We start from the raw sequence: 17,168 nt of genomic DNA, 5'->3' as shown, positions 1-17,168 counted from the left end.
AGCAGGGAGAAAGCTTACATGCCGGGCTCGGCGTCGCCCGCGTCCTTTCTCCTCATCGCCGCCTCGCTTACCAGAGCTTCGAGCTCGTTTAGCTTGGGCACGACCTGCCGCTCCTCCAAAATAATCTGGAATTCTTTCTAATGCCAAGGGGAATAGCAGGATTTAGCCATGCGCACATATAACTCACCAGATCTGTGAGGGTTTAGCATATTCTTTCCTATGCGTGTAGTTTTACCCGCCCACACATGACCTGAGACACCCATCCTCCAACGAAACAGTCTTGACAGAAGCCGGAAAAAAGAAAGAAAAAAAAAGGCCATACCCTACATTTCTCCGACAGCAACCCCACCACCCGCTGCTGCACCGACCGCAGCGAGTTTGGCGCCCTCGCCGAAACGGTCGGGTAACAGGCGGCGAACTTGTCCCACTCGAGCTTTGCCAGCGTGCGGTTCAGCGCCTCGTCAAACGCCTGCTGCAGCGCCGTCGCCCTCGGTCCCGGCGCAACGGCCGTGTGCCGTGCGGGGAGCGGTGGCGATGCCGGGGCCTCCGATGTTGCTGTAACTGGTGTCGTCGTCGTCGTCGTCGTCGTCGTCGTCGTCGCTGGTGTTTGTTCAGTCTGTGTCGCGTTTTGGCTGGGTTGTGTCGTGGTCGCTGATGGTGCTTCTGTCGTCATCGGGGAAGCTTGTTGTTGCTGTGCTGTTTGTGGTTGTTGCGGGTCTGGGGCCGTAGAGGCCGCGGTTCTCGGTGACGACGGCGCCATTCTGGTTGAATATGGAGGAGGGGTTTGGTTTAATCCAATTGAGCTTTTTTTTTTTTTTTTTTTTTTTTTTTGGTGGGGCAGAGTTATTTTTTTTGTTTCTAAAATCTTCCTTCCTACCTGCTGCCTGTCGTTGACTATGATGATGTCGAGGGGTCGGAACATGGAGAGGAAATCGAGACGCGTTCAGAAAGTCTTATCAGCGCGTTTCGATTAAGAACATTCATAGCAAGTGTGGGGATGGGTTTTGATGGAGTGGAGCATTATTCTTGAAATTACTTTGAAACGGCGTAGCTATGGGACGAGGCTTAAACCATTCCATTAGCCCCTGGCCTCTCACTACCTGCTCACTACTCACCACTCACCACTCACCAAGGAATTTATTTCAACACCAATAGCTCACTCATCTTCCTCGAACAAACAAAAGTATGCAACAGCAGCTGTGCTGAAATTTTATTACAATCTTGAAACTCCAGTTGTTTTCATTTATCAAAAGTCATCATGTTCCATGGTGCAAATATACATTTCCTCCAAAAATTTGTGACTGTCTTTCACCTTTCCAACCGAGCACCTACCGTGTAAATAAAAGAAAAGCCAGAAACTCCTGGGCCATGCCATGCCAGTCATTATATAATGGTGAAAAGCGCAAAAAGAAGCCAGCAAGATCTTTTTAGTGTCCCGAGAGATGTGGGAAAACAAAACCCCCGAATATGTCATCGCCGACACGCAAACACACTCTCTCCTCCTAGTTGAATTCCACCTGGCTTCCCTGGCCTGGCCTCTGATCTCTCCTCTCGAGTCTTCGCCTCCTTCTCCTCTCGGCAGCAGAGGCTGAAGGGTCGCCTGGAGGTCCTCCGGGCCCAACAGACATCTGGCTCCATGTTCCGTGGCTTTCGGCACTCTCAAGCGTGGACACCGTATGTCCTGCCGCCGGCAAGTTACCCACACCACCAGAAGCTGCTGGCCCAGGCTGTCCCGAAAAGTATGCCGAGTCCTTGCCCGCCGGTCTCCTACCTCCAGCGAATGGCGGGGCTGGGGGCATGGATAGAGGGTCATCGCGCACTCGTTGCTCCGCCACCGACTCAGCTTTTCGAATGTCCGAGTCGCGTCGGTATCGAGTCCTACTGCCGCTCCCGCCGGTTGGTGTATCGTTTCCGGACAAGCTGCTCAAGTCATCCTCGCGCTGTCGCCTCCTTTGCTCCCTGCGCTCCGCCGAGGCTTCTTCTCGCGTCAGTTGACGTAATGTCACATTGCCGCGGTCATCGCCCTTCACCTTGACGCTGACTCGAGGCTGCCCGGCAACGCTCGAGTCTCGTCCCCATCGCCGATCTTCGCTCGAAGCTAAGCGACTTGCGCTAGCCTGTGCCGCTTGCGCAGCCGCCTCTCCTTCCCTGCGCCTCCTAGACGAAGGAGTGCGCTCGAGGCCGGGCGAGCGATCGCTTGGGGAATCGTCGTATGGATCACGAGGCATCGGCGGCATCGAAACATATTCTGTATCGTGCCTCGACCGCGAACGCGATCTCGACGGGCCAGGTGCTGGTGGCGGTGGGCCGCCAGCAGGTACCGGCACTGGTACTGGTATTGGTGCTGGACCGACCGAAGTTCCAGCTCCGTAGCCTGTGGGTGGGCGGGGCTCAATCGAAGACTCGGTCATTGTCACCTCGGAAAGTTGTGACGGTGCCGGTCTTGTCGCATTCCTGATCTGGGGGCGTGAGTGTCTTCGCGTGGGCGAGTCGAATCCATCACCAGTATACCTGGCAGGCCGTTGGCCTCCTCGCCTCTCCTCGTCTTCCATTCTCATACGGTCCTCTTCCTTCCTGTCTCTTCGATCCTTCATCTTTTTCGCAAACCAGCCTAGACCAAGGCCTGCTAGGATGCCCTTGCCGACTCCTCCTCCGCTGCTTTCCTTGGGCGGCGGAAGTCGTCTTGAGGGGCTGTCGCTTCGATATGACGAGTAATCCGAGTAGATAAGACTGTCGTCCGGTCTTGCGTTCCTTCTATGCGACTGTGGCGGCGTGACTGGTCGTCCACCGGCGGTTCCAGGTCGTGAGGCAGCCGCGCTCAGAGCCCCGGCCGCCATGGTGGGACCTCCAGGTCCAGGCAAGAGTGGCGATCTCGGGCGTCTGCGGTCGTCATCTCTTCTCACTGATGTAGCCTCGCTATAGTCGGTATAATCACTGATTACGGTGTCGCCCCTGCGTGATGATCCTCGTCCGTAGCGGGTAGGTGTCTCGCTTGACACTGCAGAATACTCAGTCTCATCTCGGCGGTTGTCCTTCTTGTTCATCATCTTGGCGAGTAAACCTCCAGCACCCAGAGCTGCGCCGACGCCCAAGACCTTAGTCATGAAGCCGCCGCCCTTGTCCTTCTTCCTCTCTTCCACCCTCTCGCTGTACTTCTCGTCGTCGAAATATCCGGTGCTGGGAGATCCTCCTCTCCTAGATGACAAGACCTCCGGGGCTCGGCTGCGGCTTCGCATACGGGATCGAGATCGGCTGCCCGAGGTGGATTTCTTCTTGCTCTTGCTGAAGAGGGCAAATGCGCCCGCGCCGGCAGCCAGTGGGCCCAACCATTTCATTGCACCTCCGCTCGATCTCCGGTCGGTACGCTCCGTAAGCTCGGTGTGATCCGTTTCCGTGATCTCAGTCACACGACTCCTTCCAGCATCCGATCGGGCTCCGCTCAGGTAGTACTCTTCTCGACGACCAGACGCCTTGTAACTAAGGATGAAATAGGTAAGGAGCAAAGTAGTCATCCAGAGTGCATACAAGATGAAACAGTACTTTGGCGACCCATAGAGAGTCAGGCCCAGGGGTATCTGAACGATACCCAGAAGAGCGATAGCCCTGCCTGACCACTGGTGAACAGTGACGCGCAGCGAGCGGCCCTTGATGCCACTGACGAGGCGACCGCCGAATGCCTGAAGGATGAATAGAACGAGAATGGCCACACCGATCCCATGGTGTGGATTCGTCAAGCTCCGGGTAGGACCCACTGCGAACCAACCCAGTATAAAGACAACAATGACCAGGCCCAGCGCCAGTACGTTCAAATAAGCGTGATATTTGACTGCGAAGCCGGCGCGTCCTGTATAGAAGCGTGCCGTCATGACAGCAGCCGGCACGAGAAATAGGAAAGCTATGGTCGCGAGTATGCCGTGTGCCAGAATGAGAGTATGGTACTGCCCAACCGTCGAGAAGCGGTTGCCCATGCCTGATGTCGCAGAGAGGAGAACAAGAGTCAGCAACGGGTTTAACCCATGTGCATGAAGCATACAGACAGCGATGTACGCTAGGGCTAGATGTCAGTCGCACTCACCATTATATTGCATAGTCTCAAAGTTGAGTCCCTGCAAGTTCGGTAGCAAAAAGGTATTCTTGGTGAAATCCCAGGTTCCATCGCCGACGTTGAGGGTGTCGGACGTGTACGACGCCGTCCCGGGTGGGGAAAACTCCGCCGGCGCCATGGCTGGCGGGAAAGATCTCGGCTGTCAGGAGAAAAAAAAAACTTTGTAATCTCTCCCCTCTGGAATGCTGTCGCAGTTCGACAATACCCGTCGAGCTGGATTGTAAGAGGTTTTTTTTTTTTTTTTGTTGTTGTCTTGGAACCGCGGGAGGCCCCGCTGGGGCGAGATGTGAAGGGGTCTCCAATCGCTGGTAAGATGTCGTCTTGTTGTGCGACAAATGTCGGGGGTTATGTTGGAAATGGCAGTCCCTCTTTACTGCCCTGGGTCTTCTGGAAAGGTTGCTATGTATTTTGGAATTCCACCGGCATACTGCGTCCCGTGGTGGGCGATGACGGGAGCCCTCGGGCTTGGGGGTGTTTTTTTGGGGGGGTTTTTTTTTTTTTTTGAGAGCTGACGGTATTTACACCGCCTGGCCAGTGGATTTCCGTCCTCTCTTTCCGTTATTGTCTTTTTTTTCTTGTAAACACGGCAAGGCGAGCGGAAAAGCTTTGACTGAGCCTCCGCGGGGGCGGGTAATGAAGAAAGATGGCGTCTTGAACAGAAATTGACAATGAATTTGTTAAAAGTCTACCAAGCAAAAACACAAAAAAAAAGAAAATCGATTTCTTGGAAAGAGCTCACTTGTGGTAAGTCCCAGGCGGAATCACCCAAGAGAGGAGGAACTGACGCACTCTCAGCTGACGGTTGGTGGGGAAACCGGGAGAGGCCCACCTGTTCTTGCACTGTCCCGGTCACTAGGGAAATCCATTTAAACGCCAAGCTTTCCCCATTGGCTCCATGTTACTTTGCATCTTAAGTGGAAGGTAGCTAGCAAAGCACCCCACAACCTATGCTTCTGTAGGTGAGGGATATCATATTCATGGATTAGTGAGAAGCTCCATCAACCCAGTGTTTGACTCAAACCGCCAACTCAGCCCCCAAGCGACGTGGCACTGCATCAGGCGCATCAGATATGAGCCAAACGCGCCTGCGGCGGTGAAGCGATGGGAAGATCATTTGAAAAGAAAATGACAAACATCTGTAGGGGGTCTTGTCATTTCAGTTTCCCATTACGGAGGATAGTACTTGATTGAAAAATTCCATCTTTACTTATTAGGTCATGGGTTGGAATTGAAGAAAAAGTAACAAAATCAAACTAAAGATGCCGGCCCGACACCTTGGACAACCCGGTCATCAACTACCGTACAATTCTACCAAGTAGCACAAAACACAACAAAAATGCATAAAACCCCCCTGATTCACCGAACGGGATCCACCAAGCCCCCGAGGACCACTCTTAATGGGAGCCCAACATCCGCACGAGACATTAATATCCCCGGATAGGATATCCTTCTAGAAACAATCTCACTCATAAACCCGATGGATGGTGACAGAGTCGCAGCCTGGCTCATTTGGAGGAGGCACCAGAGCCCAGTTGATGGCATGATAACTGTAGCTGTTGACATGTGTGTCACGGCAGGCATACCTTTGCGTCGAGAAGGAGAAAGTCAGTCCTCGGTGAAAACATCGGCCGGCACAAAAAAAAAAAAAAAAAACTCACCAATTGTACATTGCATGCGACGGTTCCCATGGCGTGACCTTTTCGGCAGGCGCCTCGTGGCTGCCGTCGCCATAGGCCGCCAGGTACATGTTGTCGTTTTCGTCAAAGCCAACAGGGCTGTAGTCGTCGTCATTAACCTGCAGCGAGGGTATGGCTAGGTCCGACCAGAGTTGGGTGCCTATCACCATCATCGACTAGATGAACTTGGACTCGGCCGTTTCAAGGTCGAAGTAGTACGCCTTGGAGAGCAGCGGACCGATGGCTCCCTTGTCCTCCTCGTCGTTCTCGTCTTCATCCTCGGCTTTGTGCTGATGGGCAAACGCGCTGGCGCGTTCCGTGACGCCGTCATTCGTGATGCACAACACCCTGGCCAGGGGCCCGACATGACAGGCGTAGAGGTTCCAGCCGACCAACGACGAGTTGGAGCTCTCCGTGATGTAGAGGTGGAAATCTTTCGTTGTCTCGAGGTCCTCGACCTGAGCAGCCACGCCGGCAGCCACAGCAAAGGCCGAGATGAGATACTTGAGTTTCATCGTTGCTGCGACTCTTGAAAAGGATTTCACGGACTTAAAGGGTCTGGCGGGTAGCGGTATATATTGTAGAAGAGCGAGGGAAAACAAAATGCTGCACCAATACCAGTAGACCAGGATAGCTAACAATTCGACACAAAGCTCAAAGATGTACCAATGTTGGTGAATGCCGGAATGCTGATGGAAGAAACAGAAGTTGAATAAGAACCACGAGTTGCCAAAAAACGTTGAAAGGGCGAAAAGAAGCCCTCATATACTCCAACTAGGCTCCTACAACTGTTTGCTGGGGCAGTCGCATTCTAATTCTTTACTTGCAGATATGACAAGAGTTGGCACTGCCTCAGAATTAGTCCCTCCGTGGTTTTAATAGAAGCTCTTTTCAGCAGTGACGACATCAATGGAGGACTGGATAAACATCAACAAGGTGGAAGGTACGCCACCCTCCGACTAAGGAAGCACTCACTTCTCGCATTAGGGCTCACAGTGAGGACCTTGACTTCCGGCACATTGCAGGTAGTCGCTGGTTCGTTTTATATTAGTACGGGTAGAATAACAAATCTGGGATACATTGTTTGTGGTACGTGTGACTGTCAATATTCATCGTGAATGCTTTGCACATAAGGGAATGTACGTGAAGGCCTGCCGGCAAGAAACAGTAGATGCCATATGAGAAGAAGTCCATGCTTTCCATCCCCTTTGTGACGTGAAAAACAGCTTTGCATCAAATGTAAAAGATGCAGAAGCTCAAATCTGCAAAGTACCCGCCTCTCATGAACCAACAACAGTCAGGTCCTTGAGACGGCCATTCAGAACATCTAGTTCCATGGCGAAACTTGGGTCCAGGTGATTGTCAATCTCAGACTTCTCATCACTTTGACCCGCGGTAGATTTCGAGGTGGCGCTGATCAGCGGCATGATAAACCTCTCCTCCATGGCTCCGCGCATGCCCTCGGGGATCTGTTTCCTGTATCTTTCGGACCGGAACAAAAGGTAGGCAAAGTTGGCGGCTTGCATTAAAAAGGGCGAGTTTTGCGACCAGTATTCAACAAAGGCGTCCTTGTCCATCTCCCGAACGAATTGCATATCGGGGAAAACGAGATATTGGAGCTGCTCGATGGCCTCCGGGGTGCCAAAGATACTAGTGCTGGCATTGCTGCTCTTTTCCTGACTGCTGCTCACTGCTACACCCTCAATTCCCAACCCGGAGGCGGGGGTGACGTGGACTGCTGGGGGTTTCTGTGCCGTTTCGAGTTCCTCCTTGAGCCAGGTGACGGCGCAGGCTTTCAGGGTCGAGAACATGCAATTCTCAAGGAGATCCTCCAGGATGTGCAACCGCCCATCCTCTTCGGGGCATGCGTGCAGTATCAAGCCGGCCAAGGCCGAAGCTGCATTGCGCACACCGAGGGCCGGGTGGTACACCGCACACAACGTGAGAAGATGATGGTACGGCATGAAAGCCGCCCTCAGAGTCTCTGTCGACATTGTGGGGGCGACAATAAATTTGCCATGCTCCAACCACAAACCAAGGGCCAAGATAGCCTCGATGGTGCCGGGCATCCTTTGTATCTCGCCGTTTGCATCATCTTCTAGGTACTTTTGCATCAGGCTCAGATGCTCTGGGAGGATATAAATCTTGGGCTTGGGCATGTTCGCCTGGAATACGGTAGAGGAGAAAACCCAGTATCCCATCAGACAAACGGCGCCACCTGTAGGCAGGTGAACATCTTGCGGTCCCCTGAGCCTATCGGCGTCAGGTATTGTGCTCCTGCGGATTGGTCCGTCTTCGCATACTGATGAAATAATCTGGGATGGAGAGCCGGATATGCCGAGGTCTTGGGATAACGCCTAGAAAAGAGGTGGGATCGGAATTCGTCAGCCTTTGTTCACACGCCTGGCTCGATGTTTTGTAGGCAGAATACTCACAGCAAGCTGGCCAATAATGGCGTCTCTTGCGAGCAAATCAGAATCATCCTTGTAAGCTTGCAGGGCAGTCTTCTTCCCAGGCACCGTCTTCCCAGGGTTGTATGCTTCGATCAACCGCTGCGCCCAAGCGGGGGAGGTCGCGTTGACGTAGGATTCAAGGATCCCCAACACAAACGAAAGCAGTAGCCTTTCTTGTATCTCAGTCTCGGCCGGGTCCTCATGCTGCTCGGCTTCTGGGTCCGGGGCATTCTTGGAAACGTCTCCGTCCTTGTCCGGGTTGGCGACGTTGACGCTCGACTTGCGCGACGGCAGAGGCGGCCGACGGTGGCCCGAGAGGGACTGGACCAGATTGATCGCAGACGCAGTCATCAGCTGGTTGGGCCGGTAGGCGCGCTGGACCGTCGCAAGCGTGGTGGCGAGGAAGCGTGAAGGGTACTTTGTCTTGATCCGCCTGTGCAGGATGGCCAGCATGCCCAGGGTGACGATGAACCGCCTGATGGTCTCGGGGTCCGCGTCGCTGGCGTCCTTGTCGGAGATCTGGGAGGCGTCATCCTCGTCCTCTGGGTGGCCCTCTAGGACCTCGAGCAGCTTGATGATCACTTCTCGAGGGTTGCCAAGGCGCGCGATTGTCTCGAGGCACTTGTCGCCTTCGGGGTACAGCAGCAGGTTCTGGATAAGATCCCAGCCGATTTCCTGTGTGAGGGACGCATCTTGGAGTATTTCGTTTAGGGTCGGTAGGATTTCGGGTGAAAGAAACTTCTCAATGATGGTCAGGTATGTGAAATTGTCGGTCGCGGGAGGTCGGGACTCGAGAAGGGCTTGTATGGCCTTGGACTTGTCCGTGGCTGTGACGTCGTCCATGATGGGCGCTGGGTTGTTTTCTTTTGTCGGCCGTGCGCGGTTGGTCCCGTCTCTGCCCGGGGAATCAGACGTGTGAAATGAGTCCAAAAAAAAAAAGTACTTCTTGAGAAATTTGTCAGGTTTTGTAGTTCTCGATAGCTACGTAAAAAAAACTTGGCAGGATTCCCCGTATCAAGGATGCCACAACCTGCTTGAGAAGATGAGGTTTATCGCTTGGCAGCTCGGTAGCGGATGCATTGAGTCCAATAAAGCCGTTGCGCCGCGGACCTTCTCGCGACGCACCTCCCCTCACTAGCAGCTGTCACCCCAACTTCCAGCTGCATCTCATTTTACCCCGCAGCTTGCGCATCCAACGCCACCAAACCCAACCACGAAGCGCCCCTGAATCTGGTCTGGCCCATCCCGTCCGGAGAGGTGGGCCACGCAACTTCTAGCACATCAACCGGAGGATGGTTCTAGACGTGTCAAAGCACATAAAAAAAAATCATCATACATTGCGTGAATATCACCAACGATTACAAATGACCATTGTTACTATTCCACTCAGCATTGCATAATCAATTCTTGGGACGCAAGTTCAAATTTGGAATCAAGGTCAAGTTTGTGTGACAAAAAGTTTAAATACGACCAAGTTTATCACCTAAACGCCGAGTCATGAGACCGGACCCGGTCTACGGGCAAGAATATCAAACAGGAACCATACCAAAATTATATCCAGAATTCAAATTGCCTGACCCAAAACGCCAACCACCCAAAAACATAACCACATAATCTTTTTCTGTTGAGCTTTGAATAAATTCGTGCAAGAAGGGATCCGTAATCCCCGTCTCGCACAGGCCAAGTGTCGACATGAAAGTCGATTCTTCAAGGCCTGAGACCTAGCAACATCGAGGAGCCAACTTAATTGTCCCTCTTCTTGCCCCAGCTCATGCGCTTGCTGGTCCTCAGCATCCAGCTCCAGTGCTTGAACGGATCCATTACGAGGTTGTCCATCTCGACGACGTCGTTGTCCTTGGGGCCGACGCTAGCCAGGCCGTACTCGACGGCGAGGCGGGCGTACTTTGTGGCCAGCCACGGCTCGCCGACACCGTTGTACTCGATGGCCGCATAAGTGAAGGCCTCGTAGAGCATCAGGTCCAGGCGCTCCTGCTGGTATAGGCTGACCATGAGCTCGGCCATCTGCGGCGTGGCGCGCGACGATGGCGTGTAGTCGTGGAACTCCTTGCGCAGCTCGCCGATCTGCTCAAGGCGCGAGTCGGACTCCTCGGCGATCAGGTCTTTTTGTGTGCACATGGAGCAGCCGCAAGGGAATCCCCAGGTGCGGGACAACCTCTCCAGACGGGAGGCTTGGCTCTGCATGGGGCTGTGTGGTGGGGGAAGAAGAATAAAACAGTCAGTTTGGTGATTCCACTCGGGCGCACGCCAATATCAAACCCCTCCCTGAGGAATATTTAAAAAAAAAAAAAAAAAAAAAAAAAAAAAAAAAAAAAAAAAAACTCACTCAAGGTACGACAACGTAATCTCCTCCCCAATGTTGATCTGGCGGACAGCGTGAACGTGCTGGGTCAGTGTATCGGGGTCGTAGTAGTAGTCGGCATTCGGGCGGCAGTCGTGGTTGGAGCGAGAGATCTCGGGGAAGACGACGTAGAACTGGTCATCGTTGTCGCCTTCGGGATCGGCGTCGATGTCGAAGGCGTTGGTGGACAAGATTTTGTCGACTTTTTGTTGGTAGGAATCGTGGATACCATCGTGAGTTGACAGGTTAAGAAGCAATTGGCGGTGCTGATCGGGGAGAATGTCGACGGCAGCGGCCTGTACCTCCTTGATCACCTTCCTAGGCATCGTGTCGAAGAAGCCGTAGTCGATAACGATGGCCGGCGTGCTACTCATTATGCGATCGCCACGGTACAGCGTCCTCGCAGCAACCAGACCGACTCCCTTTCCAGGGACCATGACCGACTTGTACACCGGCTCGTAGTTGGGGTCAAGATCCTTGTTGATATCTGCCGTAAGCTCCGGGTCGGTGAAGGCAGGCAATTTTGCGAGGCTCTTGGCCCTTTCGGGGCTGGTGATGATTGACACTCCTCTGTTGTTGGCGAAGCCACCGGCGTGGAAGACGCAGAACTCTGTCGGCCCTGTTCCGTTGCGCGCACAATTGCTGATTGACGTCCATGGTGATGACTCGTCAGTAACATGTCTTCCACCTGCAGCGGCCTGTTTTTGCGCGATCACGTCTGCCGTGGAGCATATCGGGTCCGTCAGTTCTAGGAATGATAGTGGCAGTAGTGGTGACCGACATGTGCCGAGTGTGAGGTCGTTTTGGATCGAGTCGCGAGCCGCGAGGGCGGCGACGAAGTAGAAGGACAGGACCTGCACTGCCTTCATTGTGACAACTCTTGGCTGTGGAAAAGGAAAAAAAGAGGGTGTATATTCTACAAATTCCGTATAGTATGAATCAAGTAATGTAGTATACAAGTAAAAGAAAGGATGAAATGGGATATAAAATAAAACAACCGAAATACAAACTAAGGCATTCGGAGAAACAAAAAAATCGCTGAGTAGTGAACCAGCCAAAAAGGCATCAACGATCAGAAACAAAATTAGGTCAGTAGCTTTGTTATATACGAGACTGCGAACTGCCAATGGATACTTCATATCATGTACCAAAGTGAGCAGTGTAATTACCTAGGGGCCCAAGCCTAGGCTATCCTTGTGATTGATCAGCCCCAGGCTCAGGACCGGGGTTAGCTCTAGCAGCGCAACGGGGTTAGCTTGGCGGGCTTGTCCAGATCAGGGGGAAAAGACAAGATCCAAGCCGGGTCCCCATTTGCCCCACGCGGTGCACCGAGCTGCCCTTACCTTGGGTATGTTGTACCCACACACCTTGACGGGTCGCCCGGTGGGAAGAAGAGAAGAACACTGAGCTTACTACAACGGCGTGAGTGCTGCCTATGGCACATACTGTACATAATTTTCACCTGACTTTAAGGCACAGCAAAAGTTGTCTACTCCGGGTAAAACATGCAGCTATGTGATATTAGGGTACGCCAGCCAGTGGTGAACCTTTTCGGTCCCGACAAATCCGAGAGCAAGAAAGTCACCAAGCAGGGCTACAGGGCGTGTGAGCTATCATCTTATCCTGGACTTGCTCTCGAACATGCCATTACCAACAATGGATTATTATTATTTTTTATTTTTGGCTAATGGCCGATGTCAAGGCATGCCGGTTATTTTGTTCAGGCATTTATTGATTTAATGAATTGAGTTGCCGGACTGAACAATCCAAGAACGGAAGAGCAGAGACCCCACCTAGTTGGGCCAAGGCTCTATCTATCTAATACTATATCGAAAACTTCACCGGTAAGAATCATTGTTGTCCCAGGAATACTCAAAGAATTTACTGTTGAATATTTACCATCCACTCAGACAGTCAGTCAGTCAACCGCAGTTGGGCGCGCTTTGCTATAAAGCGTTGATCAGTGCACGGAGGGCCGCTGGGTCTCAGGAGTGTCGCAAACCCCTTCGACTTAATCGGGGTGGAGGGCGCAACGTTGATTTTGTTTCACTCTAACTAAAAGGGCGGACGTGGCATGCTGGTTGAAACGAATAGTGTATCTTGGCGTGCCAGACGCCAGCAGACGTGCCAAGAACAGGTGAACCCCACAGGCTCCGAGCGCTACGTGCCATGGTAGTACAGACGGCACGCCAAGAGTCCAGAACCTGCAGCCGTCCGTTGAAGATGAGGGGCCGTCACAGAACAAACGCTAAAGAACAGAGTTGCGAAAAGTCTAAAAGTCTAAAAGTCAAAAAGAAAAAAAAGAGAAAAAAAATACAAGAAACAAATTACGACCTTGAGTGATGCTCATATTCTTAAGTCAATCTTTCCGGATCTACAATACAAGACCTGTGACATATCGATCTACACAGCCGCAGTATTATGGTTGGCCTGTTTGATAAATGTCCTTTTCTTGTCTTGTGCCTAGAACTGTACCCCTTTCCGGAGCCTTTAAACCGAACAAAACAGAAACGAGGTACGGTGCCTGATTGGGGTGTGATCGTCGCGGATGCATGGAACCCCAAACGGTGTTTACCAGTATTAACCTTAATCGGACTTTAGGGCAAGCACATTATTCACCAATGTTTCCCCTGTCGCGGAAAGTCTTCACGAGCTGCTGTACCTGACTTGCAGTGCAAATTGATGTCACCTCACTTGCTGGTGCCCCTGACGGCTAATTCTACTCTATTCTGGTTTCTAGAGCAATCCAAATCATGATGTGGGGATTTGAACGACCAGAAGTTAAACTGCCCTAGACTAACTAGCGAATGTCAATTACCGTAGGTAGGCCTTTTTTTCTTTTCTCCTTCTTTTTTTTCTTTCTCTCTACTCATCTTTCCATCATAACGACTTTGTAGATATTTTTTTTCCATTTTAGACTCAGGGTATACCTACCAATGATCATATTATGAGCAAGTATGATCTCCAACGTAGGTTAACTTTCTTTTTGCTGTTGCGTCAATCATCATCCATGTGCTATACAATGCCAAGGCTGTCTTGTGTGAGATTTACAACTTAAAAGACAAACATTGGACGTTTTCCCTCCGCGAATGCTGCATACCGATTCGGCCCATATAACATAATCGTTTACTAACATCGTTAGAAGCTGGTCCCTTTGTGATTCTAACCTGGAGTATGTATCTATACTTATTCAGATGCGAGCATTAAATTTGCTTATCTTGGGAAGTTTGGTTTTGTTTCGGCCAAACATGACAAGCTTGTGTAAATCTGCGTTCTTGTCTGCATGCAACCCTCCGACTGTTTTGTTGTTTGTTGATTCAGAGACACAAACCCCATGTTACAGAGGTCATGCGCGGGTGTGCCATGGCTCACGAGTCATAACAGAATGGGTGATGAACAGAGACTAAAAAACGAAAAGAACTGGAAAAAAAAGAGGCGAACAATACTGAGTCAAGATCACTACTCTAACTTCAATTTGGCTCAATGTGTCAAGCTAGCCTGACTTCATCCCAAGTTGCCTTTTTACTTCATATTCATACGTAGATTCTTGGAAGGCGTTCTGGGCAGTCTGCTGTGACTAACCAACTTGGATCCACGGGTCCATGGACAAACTTGATTATAGCAAATCATTCAATAAGCCTAGAGGTCCTGTGTTTATATATGACTGTGAGCTGTCAGTAGCGGTTAGTGATCAGCATCGCGTCACAGCCGATTTGCGATGCACAGCTCGCATTTCCACAATACATATTGAAAGTTGAAATGCCTCGCCGATACAAAACCATGGATGCTAGGATTTTCAGATATGCCGACGCTTACAGGCGGATCTCCAGAGACTGGTCAGGCATACTGTGATTCCAAACCATTTACGGCCCTCAGAGATCCTGATATCAACAACCCGCACGACGTTTACAAAAGCCCAAGAATGGATCACCAAACCATGCCTAACGGGGAGGATGGGCACAAGACCTGGACCAGGATCTACCTGTTCTACCTTCACGTCGCCGTCAAGCTGCGAGGCGCCGATACCATCGAGGCTAGACTTCAGCGGGTGCTGCACCAGCACCAGCACCAGCAGCAGTCGACGCCGGACGGCACTGGCCTTGCCGTGACGCTCAGCAGCTCTGATCGCACGCTTCTAAACATCTTTGGGGATTATATGCTCGAGCGTCTCTGCCGCCTCAACCCAGCCGACGAGTGGGCCGACGGGTACGAGCGCTTCTTGGCCCGGCTTCCTGGCCACATCGGCCGGCAAGACATCGACGAGGATACGCTCAGGTTCTGCAAGTGGCTATACTCCACTCTCTCAGACCTACAGATCATTGAGCAGCTGCCGGAAGGTGTACCGTATCTTTCGCCACAGGACCTCAAGATACTGACCAGTGACAACCTCGTAGCTTCCTGGAGCAGCAGCACAGGACCCCCAGCTGCCGCCGCCACGGCGGCTCCCAGCATGCAGACGGCAGAACCCGTCAACGTGCGTGGCTCGCTGGGCGAGGAGGAAGACGACGAATACCTCACTGGGTTCACGTCAGCGGCGGATTCTTCAGCGTCGGCCATAACTTCCCCGTTTGGTTCGTCAACAGGACTAAGCAGGCTTTCGACCCCATCCAACCAGTCGGCTAGCCTCCACCCAGTGACCACGACCGCGGCCACCCCTGCCAAGAACAAAAAACCTCAGCCGGAGCACGGATTGGACCACGACGGGGGTCTTCGGGTCCGCGGAATGCAGCGGCAGCAGCAGCAGCAGCAGCAGCAGCAGCAGCAGCAGCAGCAGCAGCAGCAGCAGCAGCAGCAGGACTTTGTTGCACAAGAATCCAGCGGCATTGTTCGTCCGCTCCCGCCTGTGAGCCACCGGGTCGACTTGCCCGCCTGGAATACGCGCGGCGGCGGCCGAGCGGGCGACTACCATAACGCCCAGCGAGGCGGTCTGTCGTACAGCTTCGTCCCATACAGTTCGATGCCTGCAGTGGCACCGGCACTTCATCCGCCACCAAGAGGAGCGTATCCGCCGGGCTACTTTCGCTACGACCGGCCTCTGTCTCCGCCCTCCCTGGCAAGGTTCGACTCAGTCTTGGGGAGGATGCTGCCGAGTAACTTTCCAGCCCCGTACTACCCGTCAATGCCATCCACTCAACCTGCCTATTTCACCTAGTTTCTTCATCGGTGATCAGTTTGATGGTGATGTGTGCAATTCGGTGCTCTATGATTTGTCGCCAGAGTTTGTGGAACGGTACTATCATCAGAGAGGGTTCCGGCACGCCAAGCAGTCGTATTTCAGGGATTATGGTCGCTTCAGTAGACTCGGGTTCAGTAAGAACAGCTGAGCTTTTGTTGATGGACCTGCAAGCACACGCAGATACTAAATAGTGTGACATGGTTCAGCCCCCTTATCTCAGTTACGTTCGGCCAGCGCCGGCCCCGTGGAAGTCGAGACTACTTTGTGGATGTTCAGGCGTCTCATGCAGTTGCAGCGATTTTGAGAAGAGAAAAGTAGACTACTCAGGAAAAGAATAACATGTCTGCATCAAGAAACTGTCAAGAGGCTATTCATTCTACATTCAAGTCAAGTTACGAGGTGTTTGTCCGTTTTAGTCCCGCAGGCGCACTGATATCTACGCCGGCAGGGTGGATTGGACAGGCTGTCTAGGCCATGTTGTTTCTTCTTCCACGCGAACGATATGAATAAGTTAACCTCTTGCGCACGGAAAAGTTAGGCGCAGAGGCAGGCAAATTTGTGGTTTTCGTTTTTGGATCCCCCGGATGCTTCTCACAAGTGCATGAATTAGGTAGGAGAGGGAAAGGAAATGCAGATAGAAAAAGGGAAAGTCAACACGAGGCTGGTCCAACAGTGGCAGCATCAGGAACATCGAGACACACTGACATTAACCACTAGGATGATGACAGAATCGCCGTATCCCCCGAGCGCGCGTATGCCCTCATCTAGGTAAGACTTATGTCCTCCTCGGGTCTTACCTCGCTCGGGGTGGCTTGATGCACCGTCATCGATGAGCTGACGTTTGAGCGTGCGTAACAATGTAGAGTGTCAAGATGGCTCGTTGTCCAGAGAGTAATGATGCCAGAAAGTTAAAGGATAGCTTTTTGTGTGTCTAAGAAGCGACAACGACCGAGCAGTGATGAACCTGCTGGCTTGTTTGACAAGTGATGGTTGAAAGAAAGTTGCGTTTTGGTTGGGCAACAGCATGCAAGCGGCTTTTGTGGAAGCAAGTTTGAGGAAGAAAAATTTTCAGCAGTGTCACGTGAGCACCAGCCGTTCGGCCCGGTGCGGATCCCGCCGTCTGTCAGTGGCTGTCCGACCCCGCCGAAATAAATGGGTTAAAAACATTTTGGGGAACGTGACGCGCTAGAGGCTCTCTTTTTTTCTCCTTACACTTTTTTCGCACCATAAAATCAACCGGCCGACTCTGCATCACTCAAGATGACTCTTGGGTCGGCCGGTCATATTGCGTGCTAGAATGAATATAGTTTTTGGAAACGCCTCCCGATTCATTTCAGCTCAGCTGATTTGTAGCACACATAGCAACCCATTCGCATTGACGTTAAAGCGAGGGTGGTGT

At 52.1% G+C, this 17,168-nt stretch overlaps 6 protein-coding genes across 6 annotated transcripts in view; 1 reads left to right on the top strand and 5 right to left on the bottom strand.

The window, feature by feature from the left end:
- The window catches only part of PgNI_04758 (uncharacterized protein), a gene marked incomplete at its 5' end in the record, with an annotated part of 1,144 nt that extends 384 nt beyond the window's left edge, over nucleotides 1-760 (bottom strand). Inside the window, 2 exons of the mRNA XM_031124801.1 lie at nucleotides 19-137; nucleotides 323-760. Coding sequence (XP_030984994.1) covers nucleotides 19-137; nucleotides 323-760 — 557 coding nt within the window. The remainder of the gene's footprint in view (nucleotides 1-18; nucleotides 138-322) is intronic.
- A 440-nt stretch (nucleotides 761-1,200) lies between these two features.
- On the bottom strand, nucleotides 1,201-4,390 carry PgNI_04757 (uncharacterized protein). Its single transcript, XM_031124800.1, has 2 exons — nucleotides 4,076-4,390; nucleotides 1,201-3,970 (listed from the first exon to the last, which is right to left on the bottom strand). The coding sequence occupies exons 1-2, from the start codon at nucleotides 4,221-4,223 to the stop codon at nucleotides 1,503-1,505; spliced, it is 2,616 nt and encodes an 871-aa protein (XP_030984995.1). The 5' UTR covers nucleotides 4,224-4,390; the 3' UTR covers nucleotides 1,201-1,502.
- Nucleotides 4,391-5,567: 1,177 nt separating this feature from the next.
- PgNI_04756 (uncharacterized protein) lies at nucleotides 5,568-6,296 on the bottom strand (the record flags this gene model as incomplete). Its single annotated transcript, XM_031124799.1, has 3 exons — nucleotides 5,568-5,688; nucleotides 5,764-5,880; nucleotides 5,959-6,296. 3 exons carry the CDS (start codon nucleotides 6,294-6,296, stop codon nucleotides 5,568-5,570), a joined length of 576 nt encoding a protein of 191 aa, XP_030984996.1.
- Nucleotides 6,297-6,809: 513 nt separating this feature from the next.
- PgNI_04755 (uncharacterized protein) lies at nucleotides 6,810-9,400 on the bottom strand (the record flags this gene model as incomplete). Its single annotated transcript, XM_031124798.1, has 3 exons — nucleotides 6,810-8,138; nucleotides 8,217-9,129; nucleotides 9,360-9,400. The coding sequence occupies 3 exons, from the start codon at nucleotides 9,398-9,400 to the stop codon at nucleotides 7,062-7,064; spliced, it is 2,031 nt and encodes a 676-aa protein (XP_030984997.1). The 3' UTR covers nucleotides 6,810-7,061.
- Nucleotides 9,401-9,509: 109 nt separating this feature from the next.
- On the bottom strand, nucleotides 9,510-11,628 carry PgNI_04754 (uncharacterized protein). Its single transcript, XM_031124797.1, has 2 exons — nucleotides 10,579-11,628; nucleotides 9,510-10,440 (listed from the first exon to the last, which is right to left on the bottom strand). Exons 1-2 carry the CDS (start codon nucleotides 11,460-11,462, stop codon nucleotides 9,978-9,980), a joined length of 1,347 nt encoding a protein of 448 aa, XP_030984998.1. The 5' UTR covers nucleotides 11,463-11,628; the 3' UTR covers nucleotides 9,510-9,977.
- A 2,767-nt stretch (nucleotides 11,629-14,395) lies between these two features.
- On the top strand, nucleotides 14,396-15,745 carry PgNI_04753 (uncharacterized protein; the record flags this gene model as incomplete). Its single annotated transcript, XM_031124796.1, has 1 exon — nucleotides 14,396-15,745. One exon carries the CDS (start codon nucleotides 14,396-14,398, stop codon nucleotides 15,743-15,745), a length of 1,350 nt encoding a protein of 449 aa, XP_030984999.1.
- Between the last annotated feature and the right edge of the window lie 1,423 nt (nucleotides 15,746-17,168).

This window comes from Pyricularia grisea (genome assembly GCF_004355905.1).
Source record: "Pyricularia grisea strain NI907 chromosome Unknown Pyricularia_grisea_NI907_Scaffold_2, whole genome shotgun sequence".
NCBI lineage: Eukaryota > Fungi > Ascomycota > Sordariomycetes > Magnaporthales > Pyriculariaceae > Pyricularia > Pyricularia grisea.
The sequence above is the reverse complement of the archived record's forward strand: the minus strand, read 5'-3'. Positions and strand labels throughout refer to the sequence as shown.

Bases quoted from the DNA above. Each gene is read 5' to 3' on its own strand.
- PgNI_04754 (XM_031124797.1), bottom strand. From the start codon at position 11,462: ATGAAGGCAGTGCAGGTCCTGTCCTTCTACTTCGTCGCCGCCCTCGCG. The intron at 10,441-10,578 runs GTGAGTTTTTTT...CCCACCACACAG, and splicing joins ATTACGTTGTCGTACCTTGA to CCCCATGCAGAGCCAAGCCT.
- PgNI_04757 (XM_031124800.1), bottom strand. From the start codon at position 4,223: ATGGCGCCGGCGGAGTTTTCCCCACCCGGGACGGCGTCGTACACGTCC. The intron at 3,971-4,075 runs GTGAGTGCGACT...CTGCGACATCAG, and splicing joins TGAGACTATGCAATATAATG to GCATGGGCAACCGCTTCTCG.